Source organism: Poecilia latipinna, unplaced genomic scaffold (genome assembly GCF_001443285.1).
Source record: "Poecilia latipinna isolate Pla-1442-1.1 unplaced genomic scaffold, P_latipinna-1.0 Scaffold169, whole genome shotgun sequence".
Taxonomy (NCBI): domain Eukaryota; kingdom Metazoa; phylum Chordata; class Actinopteri; order Cyprinodontiformes; family Poeciliidae; genus Poecilia; species Poecilia latipinna.
This window is the reverse complement of record NW_015112785.1, coordinates 401,972-423,444: the sequence shown is the minus strand read 5'-3', so window position 1 is coordinate 423,444 and position 21,473 is coordinate 401,972. Positions and strand designations below refer to the sequence as shown.

Genomic DNA, 21,473 nt, shown 5'->3' with positions numbered 1-21,473 from the left:
ACTGCTTCCTGTTCTGCAGTTCCTCTCTGGCTCTGACCAACTCCGCTCCACGAAGCAGCACATGTTTCCCTGAGTTGTCCAATGTGTCCTCCCTGTCAGACAGAGAGCTGCAGAGTCTGACGAGGAGCCTTCACACTTGTAGCCTGGTGTGTGTTGGCACACTCTGTGGGGCAGCTCTTCATGGTACACCAGTTCAGAAATAAGATCAGAGCTGGAGCCGCTCGGCCAGTTGGTGCAGGCTGGAGAGGGATGAAGGTCTGTGGCAGGCAGTGTCTCGTCTCTGCAGCACAAAATAAAACAAACAAAACAAAACAAAAAAAAAACCACAGTGTGGAAGCCAAAAAGACCGGATAGTTACCAAATCATTTAAGAGTTTGTTCATCATTTCGCAAACTTTACCAGCACAGGTTTTTTTCTCAGGACGGAGTTAAACGGAAAGGCAAGATTTGACAAGTTGAATTCAATTAAAAAAAATCACACACAGACACAGAAAGCTCAAGAGCCAACTGGCTTAAAATGGAGCATACATTTCAAAAACACAAATCTTACCAAGTATATTTGTCTCCGTTTCTATTGCCATTATCTTAAGACATTTGAAATAACACAAAAATAACTGACAAGTAATATTTCAGTGTAGGAGCTTGTTTCAAGTCAATAATTATTGAATATTGATATAAAGTACTCGTTCCACTGGCAGATTTCTTCAATCCTATTTTTCCCATTTTAAAAATAAAAAAAATATCTGTCAGTGGAACTAGTACTTTTTCACCAATATTGAGGAATTATTTTAAAACAAGTTCCTACATCTTGTTGAAAATGTATCTGTCAGTTAGTTTTGTCTTATTTCAAGAGTACTAAGACATTTCCACTAAAAATAAGGCAAAAACACTTGGTAAGATCTTCTATTTTTTATAAAAACAGAAAACAGAAATGTGTTTTAACATTTAGATTTAACAAATAATTTCCAAAAAAAGTGAGAATACTTTAAATCTACTGTAAATTTGTAATTTCCTTTACACTAATCAGGTTAAAGACCATAAATACAAGCACAAATATCTCCAACCGGACACCCTTTAGGGACTTGTACCTCCATCATAATCTTTACAGATTAGGATGTAATCTGTAGAGATTATCAATGAGCTTTTGGTATAATTGTAGTTGGATACCGGACCTGTCTGCAGGCAGATTTGGTGAACTTCGACTTGGTTTCCTCCAGATCTTTTGCACACAGTTTACAAACTTCAGTAGGCTTGATGTCGGAAGCCATTCCTGAAGATTAATGCTAGCCTGACTTCAAAGTCTCTTCTTAATAACGGTTTCCATCTTTCTCCGGCTGGAAAGCCAGGCGTTTCATCCGTCTGACTCAGACTATGTTCCTTTGGATGAAAGAATGTTGGATTGAAAGGTCACCATGCAGCTTTCTTCCTGTGTTTAACCAGATCCAGGACTAGAGCCAGCAGGTAGCTGGTTCTGTCTAAAGACCCAATTTGGTAGAAAGGGGGAGTTAAAAAAAAAAAAAAAAACATCCACTCAAGCACGACATGACCTGGAGGACGCTGAAACGCCAGCGTCAGTTTCCAGAGTAAGGTGAGACGAAGAAAGAAGTCTCTTCTTCAAACTGTAAACTTTCAAGCTTTGCTGAAATGTCTTATGATCAGACAAGGCAAAAATTGAAAACGTTTTGAAGAGTCAAAGTAAGATGTTCAATCAAAAAAAGTTGCATGACAATTGACAAATGAGATGAATATAAAATGTTTGGGAGCAGGGATGAGGGAACCGCCGCAGACCGGAGCTTTGATGTCGTGTTGGTAGTATGTTTGCCCAGCAGGTCTGTTCTTCACAAGAGCCGGTAGCCAGTCAGACACTCTGGGTTACTGTAAGGATGCTGTATGAAGACAGGAAACTCTGCAGGTAGGACAGTCCCAACAAGCCAGTCTGTCCTCTGGCTTACCTGAAACACACACATACAAAATCACCCCATGCGGTTAAAATAATAAATCTGTGCACATTTATCTGTCTTGAAGGCGCTCACCTGTAATGTGCTGACACATGTCACACACTAACGCACAATGCTCAGGTACGGAGGAGCAGACGTGGCAGCCAGGAAGGACGAACTCCGTCTTGCAGCTCCATCCACCTTTAAACAACCTGGTGTGCTCAAAGATGAAACGTTGAAGACACCGCATGAAGCTTCAGTGGAAGACCCAAATGCAGATCCAGTCTTTACCTCTCTGGCGTTACGGCTTCCCCACTGCAAAACCGCTGCAGACCTGCAGGTGGCAATATGACCAGATCCCATCCATCCATCGGGCTTCCTGAACCAGTGCCGTGGTTGAGTTTTATGTGCCGTAGGGATACGTTTCTGATTTGAGATACTCGGGAAGGACGTGACTCACGGCTTGCTGAGTGAGAGGGCGGGACTCAGAGGACTCTGTGTGTTTCCTCCTCAAATGTTTCAGCAGATGAGAGCAGTAACGATGCTTACAGAGAGGAGTCAGATTACCCAGGATGTCTGTAACACGCTCTGTTGAAAACCAGTGGGGGCAAAAATTCAGAACACAAAGAATCCGATTTGTTCAATTGGGTAGCGTGAAGTCAACGGAGACGAAAGTTGAAGTTTCCGAGATGAAAGTTTAGAACTTTAAATCATCTGCTTTGGTTTCGAGTCCGTTACCGCATAGTTTTCCTTCCCTCATTGACAAGTGGACAGTGAATAGCAGACTAATGAAGCATGGATTTTTCCTGCACGATTTTACAAAATACTAAACCTCTTGGAAAGCAAACTGAAGACAGACCAGCTTATTCCGCTTTATTTCAGTTTGAGTCGATGGGATGAAATGTGCTCAAAAAGTAAATTTAAAATAACTAGTTGACTTCAAAGGCATGACAGGACTCAGTGTTCCCCCACACGGCCTGAGGTTTCACACATTTTACAAGAAATATCTTCAAAATCAAATCAAAAAACGTATCCATTTCATCTACTCGCCATTTACTAAGTCAGATAGGGTATTATTATTATGATACATTTTCAAGGGTGGCTTTGTGGTCACTCACGTTAATTGAAATGTGTCTTTAAATATGCTTCGCATCTAAATAAAATCTGTTCTGATAAAAAAAAAAATTGTAGAAAATAAAAAGATGAAAGACGCCATTTTTGCCCCCAATCATTTACTGCATTTCACCTTAAACTGGTCAACGGTTGATGCATCCGAGCAAAGAAATATGAGCCACACGAAACTGATCTGCCTCATGAGTTCAGGATCTGAGCAGCTCAGAGTGTTAAAGGCCAACGAAACTGGATCCATACAGAGGAGTTACATGTCAAACAGCAGAACTTTACGACCAGCCGACCTCCGTGAAAAGTCATGGAAGAGGAGGACGCACTCTGAATCACAACAGCGAGAATTACAAGCAAACTTTTTCCATTTTCTCTTTGCTTAGTGAATAATTACACATCGAAATCTGTAGTGTGTGGTTTGTACAGTTAAAGTAACTTTACAACCTGGTGGAAAATAGATAACTCATATTCAGACCTGTTTATTTTTCTTTTACTACGACACAGACGCAGTTGGCAGGAAAAGGGACGAGCTAAGTCCTAATTAGGAATAAGAACACCTGTGAATCATAGCGTTAAAGAAGACAGATCTTCGCTGCTGGGTGATGCACGGCTTCATCTGGTCAGATGAGAAGACTGAAAGCAGATATTCTGTTATTCAGCCTCACTTCTGAACAGATGCATGCCAGCCGACCACCGTACAATCCCGACACCAGGACGCTTGAGTGCGCCTCCCATTTGCCATTCTCCAGTTCCCAGCTTCCCCCTGGCCGCTTCATTCTGACAAACTAAACTGTCTTCATATCTGTCAGAACTGCCATGAGTGACCAGGCTGCTTCTTTTTCTTCTTCTTCTTCTCTGCCCCTGCCCGGATCGAAGGCTGTTTTTCCCTCACCGCTTGCGTCTGCAGAATGTTGCGAGGAACACGACGAGTACCTGTCCTTGTTCTGTCTGGATGACTTGGAGCCCTTGTGTAAACACTGTGCAGCTGACAGCCACGCACGCCACAGGGTTTACCTTTCAGCGGAGGCCGTGACCGACTGCAAGGTAGGAATCTGGAATTTGGTGCCGCTTGTACATTTAACCTCGACCTTTGACACTTTAAGCTGCATGCTTACGAGAAAGCATTGTAAGTAAATCTTTTAGGAATAGAAACAAGGTGTTGACATGGAGTTGGAGGTTTAAATAGGAAGAAACATTTAAACATTCAGGCTTTACACCCTAATCAGGATGATACTAGCCTGGTAAAAACCAGATCCTTGTTCTAGGCTTTGCTTCATACAGCTGGTCTGTTGAGAAATTATTTCTTTCTGGAGGTGTGGACTGGGTTGAGGTGTTAAATTTTACCCAGTCTCTAACCTCTGTCCATGTGGTATGATGCTATGAAGCTTACCGGACCTTGCCTGTGCTGTAAACAGCCATCCTCCAATGCGAAGAGAGAAGTGCCGAGCCGAACGGAGACGGCTGCTAATGCTAACTAAATGTTTGAAAGTGTGGCCAAAACGGTCTGAGAAGCTTTGTTCACTTCCTCTGCTGTCATTGCTAAAACTACAGGCAAGCTACAATTGTAAAACAGCGTAGAAAATCGACATCATCGCTCATGACTTCTCCTTCTGTTCGCTAGAGAAATCCACTTCAATTGGAGAAAGCCCAGACGGAGCAGTGAAGTGAAATTAGAATCGAGCTGAACTGCATAATATGATACAGTTGCTTAGTTAACATGCAAATCAGAAAAATCAAAAACAGCAAAAAGAATGTCTCAAAAAAAAAAAAAAAAATATATATATATATATATATATATATATATATATATATACAACAGTAAACAAACGGATGCACACACCTGAATCAGTAAATGGCGTTAAAGTGGTCCGTGGTCCGTTTGTTGTGGTCTAAGGACGGAGTCATATCGTTTCTATCGCAACACGTGGGAATGATTTCCTGTGGCGTTCAGTTCTTCACTGAATGAGCTCATGTGATTGGCCAGCACAGTTACAGAATGTTTAAAACAGTGGCGGTTCTCACTTGACTCAGGCCCTGGGCGAGTCCGTCCCTCTGCTCCCCCCCTCCAATTTATAACATTAAAAAAAGAAAACATGACTCTGATTGTGGACATGAGGAAGTTTAGATGACAAGTTATTTCCATGCTGATTCATTGCATGTTCTTGTGTCCTTGTTGACGCCTAACTTTACTGTTAATTGACACTTATACCCCAGGAAAACAAAAAGTAAATTGTTATTAATGAAAGTTTACTAGAAAATGTTTGTTTTTGTTTTTTGCTTTTTTCTTGGCTGCTGAAATAAAAGACGAGTTCATTTTATGTGCTTTTCTTCCCTCGACATGACTGGCACTGTATTTATTCTAGACTATGTTTTCAATGTCAATCTTTATCTTACACCTTTACTTCGACAATATCCCAAATGATAAAATAAAAAAAATTGTTAAATTAAAATGGAAACAGACCTTACCCCAGAAAGCAATAAAACAGATTACGAAGTGCTGAGAAACAGAGCAGCTGGCATGAATTGACTTTTCCCCTCATGGACACCAGCTCATCAGACGACTGCCAACCAGAATGTCTGAGCGCTGGTATCTCAAGTCACAGCAGCCATGATGCCAGAAAGCCAAACCAAACATTTGCAAAAGTCATCAAAGTGACAGAAGAATTGCCAGAAGCGCAGAGTCTTACATGATCTGTCTGTCCCCCCCCTGCGCCCCGTCTTGAGGCCCTCTCTGAGTGTTGTGTACTTTTTCCTCCGCCTGCTTCCTGCAGCCACATCCGGCAGATGTGTAAACAAGGAGGATTCTTTACAGGCCTCCATAAAATTTCTGGTGAATATGCATTTTCTCCTCCAAACAGATGCTGCCTTGTTTAAATTTAACGTGGCCCTGATTTACTAAGAGAGAATGTTCACAAATTATACTTGGCCGGTAATCTAAGTGGTCGTCTTTGCTAAAAATTTGGCTCCACAAGGATTTCATCACCAATTCATCACCATTTAATCTTTGAGCGTATCTCTGGGATCCACTATAAATAATCAGAATTGTTATTTTTAGATAATTTAGTGCTTAGATCAGTACCGAGACGCAACCAACAGCCGTGTAACTCTGATCTTATAACACTAATGAGTCATAAAGTTTATGAAGCACAACAGCTAATCTTTCTGTACGATTTGTCCACATTTGCTTGTCTGGAAAATGTTACGACCCTAAATTATCAATGAGTCCTATTAAAACCGAAAGGAGCTAATGCTAGCTTAGCATAGTGCAGTGTTTCTCAACCCTGGTTCTCACCGCCCCCCTGTCCTGCATGTTTTAGGTATTTCCCTTCTGCCACACACCTGAATTGTATCTCTCGGTGATTAACAGGCTTCTGCAGTATTTCATGGTCATGCAATCATTTGAATCAGCTGTTCTGGAATAGAGGCACATCAAAAACATGCAGAGCAGGGGGCTGTGAGGAGCAGGATTGAGAAACACTGGGTTAGTGTATTGTTGCTGTATGTGGTGAGCCAGGCAGTTCATTTCATGATCCAGCTAACTGTTGTCCAGGAAAATTATAATTCATTTCATAAGTCATACTTTATATGTGTAGCCTGGGAACACAGATATATGACTACATCTTTGGGATTTAAACTTCAGATATTAAGATGTTCACATATTAAGTTTAAAATATTTCAGATTTCAAATTTTAAGGGTCATAGTGTGACCCTTTAGGGTCATGTTTTGCTGTGATCTTCTGGTTTTGGCTGTGTGTGTGTGTGTGTGTGTGTGTATGTCAATCTTGAGGATAAAAACATAAAAGGCCTTTTGAGAAAAAAAAAGGAATATTCAAAACCAATTTTGAAGCAGCTCAGTAAAGTCAATCACCTTTTCATATTAGGTGGCTAGAATGTATTTTAACTTTAGATATCTGTATTTTTTTTGTCTCAGTTGCACTTGAAGTTCAGTATATGACCTCTTTTTGCTTTGTGTATGGAAAAAGAGTTTTTCTTTTGTCAACAAAGCTGATCAAGTTTTAGTTAGGTATTGTACATAATCTTTTCTAGAAATCAAATCTGCTTCATTGACCATGAAGCAGATTTGATTTAATCTGGTGGGAAATGTCTTATTTGTATAAAATTTATCATTTTTTGCTTTAAAATGTTGGATTTCTTTATAAAGTAATCAAATGCAAAGTCAGAAACTGCATTTTAATTATTTCCAAAACAAGTTAATCGTATGTATTCTATCCATAAAGCCTGGTTTTAAAGTTATTCTCCCTTCCAACACTAGGAGGAGCTTAAAACATCACTAACCGGATTAGACGTGAAGATTAAAAACTTCAAAGACGTAATGCAGGCCTGCAGAGCGGCATCCAAGTGCAACCAGGTGCATCTAACAGTAAAACAACAACAACATATTTCTTCACCTGTCTGCGTGTGTAAATAAACTCTACTTTTAAAATCTTTTTTAAGACTAATTTCCACCTCACAGAGGAGATCATGAAGGAAGAATTTGAGAAACTTCATCAGTTCTTGAGAGAGGAGGAAGCAGCCAGACTTCATGCGCTGATGGAGGAGGAGGAGGAGAAGAGCAGGAAGGCTGCAGAGAGGATAAACCGACTAAACGAGGTGATGACATCTCTGGAGGACAAGATCCGGCTCACTGAACGGGAGCTGCGTGCCGGGGGAGAAGGAACTGAATACTTACAGGTTACGTAATCAAATTGTGGTTTTGTTTTTTTTGGCGGTTAAAAAATTAACAAAAAAATAAATAGAAATAAATTTATCTCAAATCAATTATTTTTCACAGGAATACCAAGATACATTGAGTAGGTATGAGGATTTATCATATTTTGTTGATCCATATAAGCAGCAAAAAAAAAAAAAAACCACCACCATATGATTTTCCGTCCATGTTTACTCACTGCAGCACATGGTGCGGTAACGCCAAGCCGGAGAGGATTCACAGGCCTTTAATCAACGTGGCAAAACACTTAGGCAACCTCCGACACGCCGTTTGGGAGAAGATGAAACAAATCGCCCCCTATAGTTAGTGACCTCCCACGCATGCGCGTTCGTTCTCTCTACGGTCTGCTCCGCTTCCCCGCTTTTGATGTCAAATACCCGACGTCTTCCAGCTCCGGTGACCCTGGATCCCGGAGCAGCAGGCCGGGCTGCGGGGGCGTCGTCTTCAGAGCTGAGCCGGTTCCATGTCACCGCTGGACCCCGGCAGAGCGCAGAGCAGCTCATAAACGAGCCCGAACACCTCCACCCGCATCCCCGCATCCTGGCAAGAGAGGGCTTTGACACCGGGGTGCACTGCTGGGACGTGGAGGTATCTACATGCTGCAACCTAACCCGAGTGAAGCTGAGTGATTCTTCAGTTCAGACAAACCTGGTGCTAAACGTTTGCGCAGCAAAAATGTTCGTTTGTGCAGCTGTCATTTTAAAGATGTTAAGAAATGTTACCCAGAGGTCATGAAAGGTCAACCAGCCCCTCCCCCCTCTTCCTTCTTCCAATCAGATAAATCTGGTGTCAATCGACTCGCCTGCGTTTGTGCTGCTTTGGCTTTGAAGATATGAATGAAATTTTACAGGTCACTTTGGCTGGTTGACCTCTTAACCTTTCAACTTTCACTAATGTCTTCAAAGCCAAAGCAGCACAAACGCAGTCGAGGCAATTGACACCAAATTTGGCTGGTTTGAGGAAAGTGGGTGGGGCTGGTTGACCTCTCACGACCTCTGGAAACTTTTCTTAATATCTTTAAAATTACAGCGGCACAAACGTTTGACACAAGTTTTGTCTGATTTGAAGAAAGTTGGGGGGAGGCCAGCTTCACTCAGGTATGTATAAGCTCACATTTCCACTGCGAGGCATGTGGTCACCTTCCTAAAATAATGCCGTAAAAGCATTTGCTAAAAAGTAAAAAAAAAAAAAAAACACTTTTGGCAAAAAATGACTTGGGCGATAAGGTTATGAAGGTGACAATGTGTGTTTTTGTACAGTTGTGTTGTATGTTTACATTTTTAAACAGCTTCTAAATAATCAGTAGCTTTTAAAAGCTTTCCTTTTGACATTGGATGATGTTTCACTCTTTATCTGTTCACTTCTTCCACCAAAACCAAATATTGTGCAGCATGCTTAAAGACAGAAAATGCAAACCCTGAGAAGGTATCCGCAGCAAATTAACAGCATTTAAATATCATGTCTTTGAAAAATCACACAGATATCCAGCAAAGACCCGACATGAGAGGTGCATCATCATCTTTTTTTTTTTCCCCAAGAGAATCTCTCTTAATGATGAGATTGTTTCTCTGATTGCCCCAAGGTCCAGGGGAATAAAATGAATGGACATAAAAGCTACATCAGAAAATGAAGAGATTAAACAAAAAAGCATAGATAATACAATATGAAACCAGGAAAGAGGAGAACATTAAAACACGAGTAACGAAATGTCAAAAACGTTGGTAAAAATTAAAATCTGTCAGAATTAGACAGATTGAGCTGGCTTTGTGAGCTTTAAAGTTTTGACTAAACATGCTGTGTTTTTACACGCACCGTTCAGCAGAAAGGAGAGTCGGTGCTGAATAGATTCGTGGGAGTTCTGGAAAAGTTGTTTTTGTAGGAACATAATTGATCTGTAACATCTGCCCTGATGGGAGGAGCTGGGACAGGTTTTATCTTGTTTTAGAAAAACCCCTTTGATAATATTTTCCCCCGCACATCCTGTGTCGCTGGTCACCTCGTGGTAACTCCATTCTGATCATTTCCTTTTCCTGATTTCCATCACAGGCTGGAGAAGCTTTGCAGAAACTTTGGTTCAGCTGGAATATGAAGCCACCAGGCTGTTTGTCAGGAGGACGTCTATAGAAACAGATTCTGAGGGAGGTTAGCTAGTTTAAAAACTTAAACTATGTGTTTTGTAGACATAAATATAATTTGCCAGCACGGAAGAGGCGGATACGCAACTGTGACTCTCAAAATACAACACTCCACTGCTCCTGTTTTGACATATGCTGAAGTGAGATAGGACTTCCTTGCGGTCCTAAGATCTCCATTTGGTGTTCAAAAGCAGGATAAACATTTCACTGCCAGGTTCTGAATCAAACTGTTACGTGAAATTTTGCAAACAAGGCTTTATTTGAGGGTTTTGATGGGAAAACAGCCATGGTTGCAAAGAGCAGGCGGGTCAACCCTGCGGCACTCCTGGCACATTTTACCAACAGAGAAAGTCCAGAAAATAGACTTGGTACCAATAAGTGACGTGTTAACCAGGAGGACATTTAGACAATCTCACGTGCAGCAAGAAATAACGATTCTTTCTGAACTTTTAGGCTAAAGGTTCATCTTTCGTCTCTCAGGTTGGGGAGACCAACAGATGGACAGTGGGTGTAGCCGCTCAGTCAGCGCTGAAAACCGTCACATGTGAAGCATCTCCAGAAGCCGGACTCTGGTGCATCAGGCTCAAGGACGGAGAGTACCAAGCTCTCACGACTCCCACTCAAACCCTCGACGTCGGCACCTCACGCCGCCTCAACAGAGTCCGAGTAAAGTTGGACCTCGAAGGAGGGGCGGTGACGTTCGTAGATGCTGACACGGACGCGCCTCTTTTTACCTTCACGCATTGTTTCGCAGAAGCAGTCTATCCTTACTTTGAGGCGTCGTCTGCAGGTGGAGGCGTTGCAGTGCGGGAGCAGAGAGTGAAGATCAGCTTGGAGTCGGAGGATCGGCCCGCAAAGGGCAACTCTCCCACAGAGAACGGTACTACAGCAGAGATAGCGAGAGAAACGGACGCCGAGAAGAAGTCGGCCGAATTATGTTGTGCGAAAAAGGAGGAATCAGGAAAACCTGAAAGAAAGGAGAAGACACCAAACGCCAGACATGTTAAGAAGCAGAGCAGAAAGAGCAGGTTTAACGTGAGCTACCATGTTTCACTGAACAAAGCCCTGAGTGATGCCAACTAGTTTAACAATAACCTGTTCTTATTAATAATGGAGAACCAAATCGCAGTTTTATACTCTTAGACCTAGTTTTATCAGAACAAGAATCCAGAGAATCCCTACTAGTTTATAAATGTGGAGTACTTTTTTTTCTTTTATTTTGTTTGTATTTCCTCTAATTCATGTGAAGCACTTTGAATTGTCTTGCTGCTGAAAATGTGCTGTAGAAATAAAAATCGCCTTACCATCACTCACCGTGGAAACCTCAAATAAATCTAAGTGCAAACAGTGATAAAAGAAGAGAGACAAATGTGATAAAAAATAAGATCAGGTGCAATATTTTACATTGTGCAAATATAATTAGTTTCTTTGTTCTGGAGTAAAACTACCAAATGAAATGTAGGTTGATCTAGAGATCTTTAGTTGATGCATTTTAAGATCGGTGTGTAAGAAGTTTCTCAAACATTTTATATACATTTATTTGAAAAATCAACAAGGTTTCCATCGCACAATGGAGTTTTCTTAAAATAGTAATAAAATATACAGCCGACTCTATGGGTGCCCTCTTGTCTCAGAGAGAAACTTTGCCCTCAACGATCGCTTTACACAATTCATCATCAACGGCCTCGTAGCGTCCGGCCCGGCTGTTCAGAAAATAGATCTCCTCCCCCGTGTGTTGTGGCTTAAAGCTTTCCTTCTGCAGGCGTGTTTTTTGAATTTTAAATGTACCTGAGAGGGAAAAATAGAGGAAAGAGTTTGTATTTCAGCTCTTTTCGAAACATGTGTGAGTCCTTGAATTGCCGCCTCACCTGTAGTGTCCACAGATGGCATGAGTCGCAGGAAGACGGGTCGCGCGTAGGAGGGAAGGTGTTTTTGTACGGCACTCAGAAACTCATCAAGGTCCAAACCGGCTCCCGTGTGAGCGATGGCTGCCATGCCGGCTTTGCCCTCCACGCCTGCACAAACGCAGGAGGCTCTTGAGTTTTCAGGTTTGGCTTCGTTTGTAGGTGTCGTGTGTGTGTGTGTGTGTGTGTGTGTGTGTGTGTGTGTGTTTTCCCCGTCTCATCGGTACCTGGAACAGACACTCCGTAGACGGCTACGTCGGTGTGTCCCAGCAGCCCGCTGAGGACCCCCTCCACCTCTGTGGTGGAAACGTTCTCCCCCTTCCAGCGGAACGTGTCCCCGCTGCGGTCCCTGAAGTACATGTAGCCGTATTCATCCATCACCAGCACGTCGCCTGGTGGACACAAAACGCAAAGATGGAAAAGAAGGAATCAGGAATTTCATCCGTGAAGTAGAAATCGAAGATAATTATCCTTCTGAAATAACAGAGTAAAAGTGGCTGGATCGATCCAAAAATACCGATAATATCGATACCAAGTTGGTATCGGTATCGGATCGATACTTTAGATTTGGATTCTATCTTTTTATTTTATTTTTGTATCAGTGTCTCAGCTCTTCCTCAAAAAAGATTTTGTTTTGCTTTGCTCTCAAATGATATTTTTTTCCCCCCACTTTATTTAGGAAAAATGTACACAAATCATGTTATTAAAGTATTTATTAGATATCTATAAACTTTGTCCAGATTCTGTCCAAGGTTTGAACAAAAATAATTCAAAGGTTGAATAAAAAGCATCATTGTCAGTATTGGTATCATGCATACGGACCCTGTATTTGGTTGGTATTGGATCGATGCTAAAGTACCTCTGTTACGGAGACTTCCACGTCCTGTTCGTGCCTCTAGTGTCAGAATTCATATTTTATTGTCAGACGCAACGATTTAGAAAACCCCAACGTTTGATTGTAGTACATTCAGTCTGATATAATGATAGCAGGGGATGTTGGCATTTGTTCAGCTTTGCTGCAGACTCCAGCTGGAACCCTGTGTTTTGTTTTGGTTAGCCGAGTCTAAAAATAGGCTTTTTCAGCTACAAACACCACAGGTGGGTTTGGACGTGGACCAATGGATGAGATTTGGAAAAGCACATCATGTCCATGAGTAAGTACAGGGAAGGTTTTGTGATGCTGGTTTTATTTTTATTTTTTTATATTTATTCCAAAACCCTGGGGAACCTTACTGGAGGTGAATGGTTCATGATTGGATCGTTCACTACAATAATAAGCCAATCGGAAAACTGTGACAAGACGGCGCCAAGAAGTAGAATTAAACACCAAGATATTTCTAAATTGTTCAGTGCCAGATTATGTTTCTGTTGTATTTTTTTTTCTCTTTTCAAGCTGGCACTGCAGAGCCACTTGCAACAAACTATAAGCTTTCATTTTTTTGTTAGAAGGTTATCCAAGTCTTAGGAGGGGAAAAAAAACACCATTAGAGAATCTATTATTAAACATGTCCCGTTCTTCCAGTCACGGGGAGCTGAAGCCCGCCCTATCTTGAGCTGACCAGCAATCGGAGAACACAGATGAATTGTCCTTGTGTCATTTTTACACCTCTGCGCGTGTCGCTGCAACGTCTCCTCCAGCTTCCTTATACTGAGAGCCTTTGTTTGGAGACGGCAAGGCTAGAAACCAGACCCCAGACGTGACATCATTATTATTCAGAGACCGACACGCGGACCGCGTGCAACATGCCTGAGACGTAAGCGGAGTCTCCCATCTGGAACACATGGTGAGCTATTTTCTGACTGGTCGAGTCCCGATCAGCGTAGCCGTCGAACCGCCTGAGCGGATCCTTGTCGCTGATGCGGCCCACTAGCATACCCGGCTCCCCTGCAGAGGCAAAGGCAGATGTGAGGTTTGGGAACCTGTTTGATACCTTTTTCTTTTCTTTTTTTTTAGTTTAAGTGTGTGTGTTGTGTTACCAGGCAGACAAGGTATGCAGAGTCCCTGCGAATCCCTGAGCAGCTCCTTCTCGCCCTCTTTCACCTTGACCAGGCGGATGGGGTAAAGGTTGGGCAGGATCCGGCTACTGAAACCACAAGCTCCCACCTGGATGGGTGAGACAGGACGCGTCTGAAATCCTTGAGCTCAGCAAGTGTTGGGTTAATCTTAGTCTAAACAGAAGAGTAGATAGTTTAACTTGTTGGGGAAATAAAGGCAGTAAGTAGGACGCAGACGTTATTCGGACTGTAACGCGATTCTTTTGACAGCCGTGTCTCCACCGCAAACGTAAACAATAAAGGCTGATTCTGATTCAAGAAGTGACAAGGTGGACGTTAAACAAAACTAACTTACTAAAATGAGGGTCTAAAAACAAAAGTTGGGTTTGGGCCTTTAGTTAAAGTTAATAGTCTGGTTGGATCTAAACTCTCAGCACACCTTTCCATCTATGTTGATCAGGCTGCAGTTGCACTCTGTCGCGCCGTAGAACTCGCCCACTCTTTGGATCCTGAACCTCCGGACGAACTCCTCCCACACAAAGGGACGAAGGCCGTTGCCGATGGCAACTCTGACCCGGTGATGAGCTTCGGACGGGCGGACAGGCTGAGCCAACAGGTAGCGACAGATCTCGCCGATGTACTGGATTACCTGGGTTTTTGACGCACAACCAGGGACAAGTCACATGGCAGATTTGGCCGAGTCGTTTACAGATGCGCCTGAAGGAAATCGATCGTCCGGCTTGCGGCGGGGGCGTGAACTCACGGTGCAGTTGTGTTTAACGCAGTCGTCCCAGAAGCGACTGGCTGAGAACTTCCTCCGGATTACGACTGTCAAGCCAAAGAGCAAACATTGTCCCACGCCCATGATGGTCCCTGTGCAAACAAACAACACATACAGCAAAAACAACCGAAGAGCCAAACCCAAGAGATTCTTTTCAGATACTTTAGAAACAGATGAAAGCAGCTTTTTTTTTTTTTTTCCTTTCTCACACTTAAATGTTTCAGATCATCAAAAACATGTAATTCTTGTCACAAACCACAGATGTTGTTAGAAAGATGTTGAAAAACTGCTTTATTCCTTTGCGTGCATTTTGTGATTTTAATATATTCCTTTGGAGGAACGAGAGTGAAAAGATCAAAATTGAGACGTTCAGCTTGTTGTGAAAAAGTGGGATAAGGGCAAAAAAAAAAAAAATTTGATTTGTGTAGCATTCGCCTGCTGCGTGCACTTAGCGTTAGTTTTGCTCCTTGAGTGTTAATTAGCTTCTCTCCCTCCGTTTCCCTGTTTTCCCTCTTGCTGCAGCTGCTCCCCATCTTCTCTGATTAGTTCATCTGGTCTTGAATTTCTGCCTCAGCAGTTAAGCTCCTGGTTTTTCACTGTTTCCTTGCTGGATTCCTACATTTCACTGCCTGCATTCCCCCTGTAATGTCACTGTTTACCTTATTGTTACAGGACTTCATTTAACAACAGCTTAGCTCTACACTCGAGTCCTTTCGAACCTCAAAAAAATGACATTATCCATAAATGGAGAAAACGGTGAACCTTTCCAGCAGTGAAGTGAGTTCATCAACTCATCCAAAAGGTCGTGAAACGGCCAAGGAAAACATCTGAAGCGCTGCACGTCTCAGTTTCCTCAGTTAATGTCAGTGTTCAAGATTTAGCAAACATAAACAGAACAGGGCAAAAATGGCAGCCGAGACCAAAAGGAACACAAAGTGTCGTCTCACGCTTGCCAAACATCATCTTCGTCATCCTCAAGACTTTTTTTGAAAAATATTTTATAGACCGAGACAAAAGCTGCCTTGGGGAGGAATATATTTTACACAACAGGCTGAGGTCCAGACAGATTTTTGTTCCTCTAATTAGTAAATGAAATAAGAAAGCTGTAATCAGGAAGATAATTTGAGTAACAAAAGGAGCGAAAGCCTGGACAGAATAAATCAGATATATGGCAGATTTTTTTTTAAAAAAAAGGGTGTGATAAATACAAATATGCATTGTTCAGTAAAAACGGGGCCTACCTGCAGAGTGATATAGAGGAAGGCAGTTGTAGACGACGTCATCGGGACGCAAGCCAAACGAATGAAAACCGAAGGCAGCGATGCGGAAATAGCTGCCAAGCCAAGTGGAAGAAGAGACAATCAGCATTTGTCAAGGTACGATGGCACACCGCAGAGGGTTTGATCGGATCTCAGTCAGAAAGCGTTCCCTCAGCATGACGGCGCCACTCCCTTGTTTCAACATGGGGATGGTGTTTTCAGGGTGATGCGTCGTGTTAGTTTTTCTCCTATTATGTTTTATTTTACATCTTGGCTTAAAAAAAAAAATAATAATTTGGTTTCATCTGAGCAGAAAACGTCTTCACGTGTTCGGTTCAGCTCCTAAAAGGCGCGTTGCAAATTGGAAATAGAAAATCTCATGGCTTCTGCCACACAGCTTCGTAGAAAATCTTCCACCTGAGCCGTGCAACTCTGCAGCTCCCTCAGAGTTACCACTGGTGAACTATTTGCTAACAGGAAACTGGTTTCCTTGTGTCATGCAGTCTTTTCATGAAAGACCTCCTGTGTGTTACACAATCTGATGTGGGTCAAAGGTCACCTGTACATTAACATTTTTGTCTGGCTTAGTCATATCAGCCGTTTCTAAATACATGACAAACATGAAGGCGACTGCTGTTCATGCTGGTTCATGCTGATTCATTTCCAGCAGAGCTTTGGTAAAATGTTATTGTTAAATATGAAGGCTTTTATTTTGTAGAGTATCTATAGGACTTATTTTGAAATGTCATCACTGCTGTCAGTTGAGGCTGGTTTAGTTGGGCAGGTTTCTACAATGGCTCTTAGAAATAATAAAGGTCCAACTAATGTTTTAAATATAGAAATAATAACAAATACAGGTTCTTTAGTGTTAATTCCTCTTTTCTCGTTGAATAATAGCACTGAATTCCACAACAGAAGATGATATTTAGATATGTATATGTACATACTTTTTTTCTGTAGGTTAAGATGGAAAGTAGGATAGATTTTTTTATTTTTTTACTTTTATGTTGTTGTTTTTTACTTATTACTTAAAAAAACAATAATTAAAAATTCCTACAGTAGATATTTACCTTTTTAATTATCTGCTCATGTAACACTTGTTACATGAAAATGATGAAAATGTCTCCCCGTACTGTAAAGGTTGCAGACTATTAGTCATATAGAACCTATTCATTATCCTAACCTATTGTCTTTTGTTGGTCATAAAAGAAAGGCTTTTGTTTTGAAAAGCTCAACGTGACCCCATCTGGTTGCATGGCAGTAGTAGAGCTAAGCCCAAATGCTTTCGAGTTGAAAAGCAGCAGAGAACTCAAACGGTATAAAACAAACAAACATGCATTTAGGAGTTAAACATCTTTGGCTGTTTTTGAGCAACACGTTGCCGTTCAACATTGTGCTAATTCATCAAACCGATCAAAATAAACTCACCGGCTGTGCACCACTACCGCTGCCTTCGGCATCCCGGTTGTTCCAGACGTGTAAATGTAGAAAAGTCTGTCTGCAAGCCAGAAGAAACCCAATGCGCAGAGACGTTAAAAAGCTTTCTAGTGATTTCGGTGTCTGTTGTCACGTTCAGCAGAGCTTTTACTTGTACGACACGCACCCAGATTCCCCCCCCCCCGCCCCTCCCTTTAGCACCAAACATGTTCCTTTCTCCCCTGACAGACCGAGCAAGCAAAGACATGAAGAATAACTCAGGAATGCGATACTACAACCACAAGACAGAAACAGAACTGATTAGTTGGGATGCTGCCAGTCTAGAGTGATTATTTAAATATAACTTTTAGTGACATTTAAAGAGTTACAACACCACGCAAGAGACCGACGGTGAGGTCTGCATGAGCGTTTTTGTGCTGTCTGCGTGTTAATACGGGTTGGATCGCAAGAGAAAGAGAGCGATCTGGCAGGCAAAGACCTGCTGAGAAAAATGTGGTGCAATCAAAGTATTTTAAAAAAAGAAAACATGAAATATAACTTTGCAGCCACGCGCATGCACACATTAAGCATTGGGGGTGGGGGGCTAAACAAGCTGCAGAGTGTTACCATTGAAGCCTTTCCTCAGCTTGTAATACGGCGGGTGTGTGGGCGAGCAGGTCAGCAGGGCTTCCAGACTCTGGGCCTGGAAGCTGCAGTGCCGCTCCCCATCCTCCTCCTCACCGCCGGTGCAGAACAGAGTCGTGCCGGGCTGCAGGGATCCTGACACCTCTGACACCGCTGAAAGAAAAACAGAGCGCGGTGCGCATAGGAATGCGGAGAGGGGCAACACTTTTCCTCAAGAGATTGTTCACAAAAAAAAAAAAGATTCATAGCTTGTATTTCGGATGAAATCTTCTGCATTCGGTTCGTTTTGATACGGGTGCGTCTCAGCGAAACGTTAATGTATTTTAATAACGTTATGGGTTAATTATGAACGGTGACATGTTGTGGTAATATTCGGTGATTTTGCCAAACAACTAGCCAAGAACAACAAGAGTAAACCCTGTGGATTTATTGCTCTGCGTGAGTCTAATGAGGATCATTTCAGAGCCAAATTAGCGAAATTAATGAAGTTTTTGATCATATTCTAATTTAATAAGATGTAGCCGTTAATCAGCATCTTCCAGCATTAAGCTCCCGTCCTGCTGAAAACGGATATCTGAGATGCTCTCTGTATGCAGACGGAAAACCTCCTTCCTTCATTAAATCAGACTGAGACGTTTCTATTTCAGGTTGGTTCAATTACCAAGATGATTCACGAAAGAACAAAGACTGCCAGAATATATTAGATATTTTTTTATTACCTTTTTTTTTCAAATAAAGAAGCTAATTTACACTTCTTAAGTATTTCCTAGAATTGCCTTTTAAACAATGTGATTGGGTCGCTTTAGTTTGCAGGAGTCTTTGATCGTTCCTCCTGACAGAACTGAGTGAAGTTTGCAGTCCGCCTTACTCATACACACACGCGCGCACACACACACACACACACACACACACACACACACACACACACACACACACACCTTTTCAGCTCTGCTCTCAGGTTATAGGAGAGAGATCAGAGCTTCTTGAAAACAGATGTTTCTTGTCTTTTAGGGACTTTGTAGCTCATTTTAAATGGGCGGACCCGTTTTAACTTAGTCTTTCTTCATGATATCATCCATGTCTTACGTGCTCCCTGCACCTTCTGCTGCATGTGGTGTCCCATGTAACATGATCCTGCCACCACCGTACCTTACTGTTGGGATGGTTACGCTTGTTTCTTTTAAATGCAGTGATGGTCACTCTGGCCAAACGTTTCAATTTCAATTAGTCAAAAAAAAAAAAAGGATGCGTCTCCAAACAAACAAACAAACAAACAAACAAACATAGGGTCTTTGTCCAATGAGTGCATTTGCAAACTGTAAGCTGGTTTTTGGAGTAAGGGATTCCTCCTCACTGTGTGGTCCGATAATGGACTCCTTCCACTCTAATGACACTCTGACCAGCTTTAGACAACGACTTCACAAAGTCTTTTTGCTTTTGTTTTAAGGTGGATTTGTATATTTTGCTCATTTTCATCTCTGGCTCATTGATTGCATTTGTTCGAACAAACATTTGTGGCACATTTAGGCATTTGGAAATTGTTCCCATGGCTTCATGGTTCACAGTTCACTTCCTGATACCTTGATTGCTTTTAATGTTTCCATTAAGCCACACAAAGGAGAAGTGTGTATGAAGTGTTGCCTCTACCAGGTTTGTGTCCTTTTCACTCAAAGTCTGTAAATGAATCAGTTAGAAAGCCTTAAAGTCATTCCCTGAGTTTTTGTTAGAAAAAGAAAAAAAAAAAACCTTTGTAATCTTGCAGTATTTAAACTTGTAACTCTGACAAAAGTAGTGCAAAAAAAATCTCTCTAAAATTGTTTTTACAATTTTGGCATTTAGCAAATAGAAAGAAACTGACCAAAAACAAAACATTTCATCTGATTCAGTGTCAGACAATGAGGGGGAAAAAAAAACGTCATTTTGTGCAGCGAATGTATCTTTATGTCGGGCGCGTGTCGCTTTGCCTCCCACCTTCAGTCATTTCTGCTCCAAACACCACGGCCCGAGCGCCAGATACTCCAACGCAGTGCAGCAGCGATTCCTGCCGCAGGTTGTGGTTGATGAACGCGGCCTCCACGCCCACCATGGCCAGCCCCAGCCACAGAGCAACCACCGACGGATGACTCTCCATGTACAAGGCCACCACATCCCCCTCAGCCCAGCCCTGAGCCAGAGCCAAGTGAGCCACGGCGTTGCATCGCTCCTGCAGATCTTTAAAACTCCAAACCTGGAGGAAATACAAATGCAAAAGTAAATAAGTTTCATTCAGATTTCTCTGGGGATTTTGCACCACTTTTGAAATGTCTTTATTTTCTTTTTTTTTCTCACCTCTCCCGTAGCCTCAAAGATCAAGGCGGGTTTGTCTGGATGCTGCAGCACCTTCTGAGCAAACAAGGCAGGGATGGTTCTTTTATTCTGCACATTTCTGTGCATGGAAAGTCTTACTTTCACAATAGCAGCCAGACACCTGTTGAAAAGAGGGGGAAAAAAATGGAGGGGATGACGGAAAATCAGGAAGAACAGGAGTTAAGACGTGCACAACAGAACACTTGCATACATCAGGTCTCTCTTGATGGTGCATGCAGCAACACGAATGTTCTTCCAGGACCCCATCCAGACCGCAAGGACGCCCAGCCCTGCAATCAGGCCGGGCAGCCAGGGGATGGAGACGGGCCTCAGGGGAGCCAAGAAGACCAAGCTCGCAAGGACACAAATCAGCAGCTTCATTGTCTGCAATAAGAAATAAAAACCCAAACAAAACAAAAACAAACAGGATTCAAAAAGAGCATGAGGGGAAAAATGGGTTTTAAGAAACAGAGAGAGAAGGAGACGATTTATTTACCTGTTCAGGGATTTTATAAAAGGCTCCACTGGGAAGGAGAATCCAGAAGTAATTAATGCACAGGGTGAGCAGCAGCAGCCGCTCAGAGCAGATGTTTCCAGAGCAGCTGTCAGTAATAAAGTGCCTGATAAGCAGCGCATAGCAGAGAGCAGAGCAGGTTGCAACTCATATCTCCAGCGTCACAGTGGGGTGTGTTCCTCATCTGCCCCGGAGCCAAAACCGAGCTGTATTTTTACGAGGAGCTTTTTTTTTTTCTTTTTTTTTTTCTTACTTTATGGGTCTTGTCAGAATAATGCCGGGGGTGCAATGATGGCTTCGAGAAAAAAAAAAAAAAAAAAAAAGCATGGGGTTTAAGAGTAACTTGCTAAGAAATATTGACTCAAATACTGCTGTATTTGAACCTGTATTTATGCTTTTGTCCTACTTTGGATTACAGTAATCCCTCGCTATAACGCGGTTCACCTTTCGTGGTCTCGCTGCTTCGCGGATTTTTTTGTGCAGTTTTTTTCCACAGTGCATTGTGCTCTGCGTCCTGATTGGCTCAACAGTCTCCGAGATCCTTCTCTACCTGTGTGCCAATAACGTTACGGTATTTAAATATAAGTAATACAGACTGGCCATTCAGGAGATGAAAGCTGAAAACTTTGAATGCCTGATGGAAAAAAACTGGCCAGAATCGGCGCAAATCCCGACCAGACTCGCTTGACGA

The 21,473-nt window shown here is 42.3% G+C and overlaps 2 protein-coding genes and 1 long non-coding RNA gene across 4 annotated transcripts; 1 reads left to right on the top strand and 2 right to left on the bottom strand.

Annotated features, from left to right (window-relative positions):
• Nucleotides 1-921: 921 nt before the first annotated feature.
• LOC106945975 (uncharacterized) lies at nt 922-2,925 on the bottom strand. The gene is made up of 3 exons (XR_001424663.1): nt 2,228-2,925; nt 2,033-2,148; nt 922-1,951 (listed from the first exon to the last, which is right to left on the bottom strand). It is a non-coding gene; the product is annotated as an uncharacterized LOC106945975 (long non-coding RNA).
• Nucleotides 2,926-3,779: 854 nt separating this feature from the next.
• On the top strand, nt 3,780-11,135 carry LOC106945973 (zinc-binding protein A33-like). Of its 2 annotated transcripts, XM_015030003.1 has the most exons (8): nt 4,038-4,102; nt 5,783-5,888; nt 7,332-7,427; nt 7,514-7,750; nt 7,851-7,873; nt 7,971-8,089; nt 8,179-8,375; nt 10,403-11,133. In XM_015030003.1, exons 3-8 carry the CDS (start codon nt 7,392-7,394, stop codon nt 11,003-11,005), a joined length of 1,215 nt encoding a protein of 404 aa, XP_014885489.1. In that variant the 5' UTR covers nt 4,038-4,102; nt 5,783-5,888; nt 7,332-7,391; the 3' UTR covers nt 11,006-11,133. The 2 variants fall into 2 exon arrangements, with proteins under 2 accessions (XP_014885488.1, XP_014885489.1); XM_015030002.1 differs by lacking the exon at nt 5,783-5,888 and having other exon boundaries at nt 3,780-4,102; nt 10,403-11,135.
• A 314-nt stretch (nt 11,136-11,449) lies between these two features.
• LOC106945971 (long-chain fatty acid transport protein 1-like) lies at nt 11,450-21,236 on the bottom strand. The gene is made up of 14 exons (XM_015030000.1): nt 20,765-21,236; nt 20,480-20,652; nt 20,251-20,389; nt 19,894-20,149; nt 17,905-18,075; nt 17,290-17,359; nt 15,844-15,935; nt 14,585-14,694; nt 14,261-14,470; nt 13,804-13,930; nt 13,574-13,711; nt 12,054-12,218; nt 11,791-11,937; nt 11,450-11,710 (listed from the first exon to the last, which is right to left on the bottom strand). Exons 2-14 carry the CDS (start codon nt 20,647-20,649, stop codon nt 11,553-11,555), a joined length of 1,953 nt encoding a protein of 650 aa, XP_014885486.1. The 5' UTR covers nt 20,650-20,652; nt 20,765-21,236; the 3' UTR covers nt 11,450-11,552.
• Between the last annotated feature and the right edge of the window lie 237 nt (nt 21,237-21,473).

Bases quoted from the DNA above. Each gene is read 5' to 3' on its own strand.
- LOC106945971 (XM_015030000.1), bottom strand. From the start codon at position 20,649: ATGAAGCTGCTGATTTGTGTCCTTGCGAGCTTGGTCTTCTTGGCTCCC. The intron at 18,076-19,893 runs GTGGGAGGCAAA...TTTTTCTTTCAG, and splicing joins TGGAGCAGAAATGACTGAAG to CGGTGTCAGAGGTGTCAGGA. The intron at 13,931-14,260 runs GTGTGCTGAGAG...TCACCCATCCAG, and splicing joins TGATCAACATAGATGGAAAG to GTGGGAGCTTGTGGTTTCAG.
- LOC106945973 (XM_015030002.1), top strand. From the start codon at position 3,875: ATGAGTGACCAGGCTGCTTCTTTTTCTTCTTCTTCTTCTCTGCCCCTG. The intron at 4,103-7,331 runs GTAGGAATCTGG...TTCCAACACTAG, and splicing joins AGGCCGTGACCGACTGCAAG to GAGGAGCTTAAAACATCACT. The intron at 7,751-7,850 runs GTTACGTAATCA...TATTTTTCACAG, and splicing joins AAGGAACTGAATACTTACAG to GAATACCAAGATACATTGAG.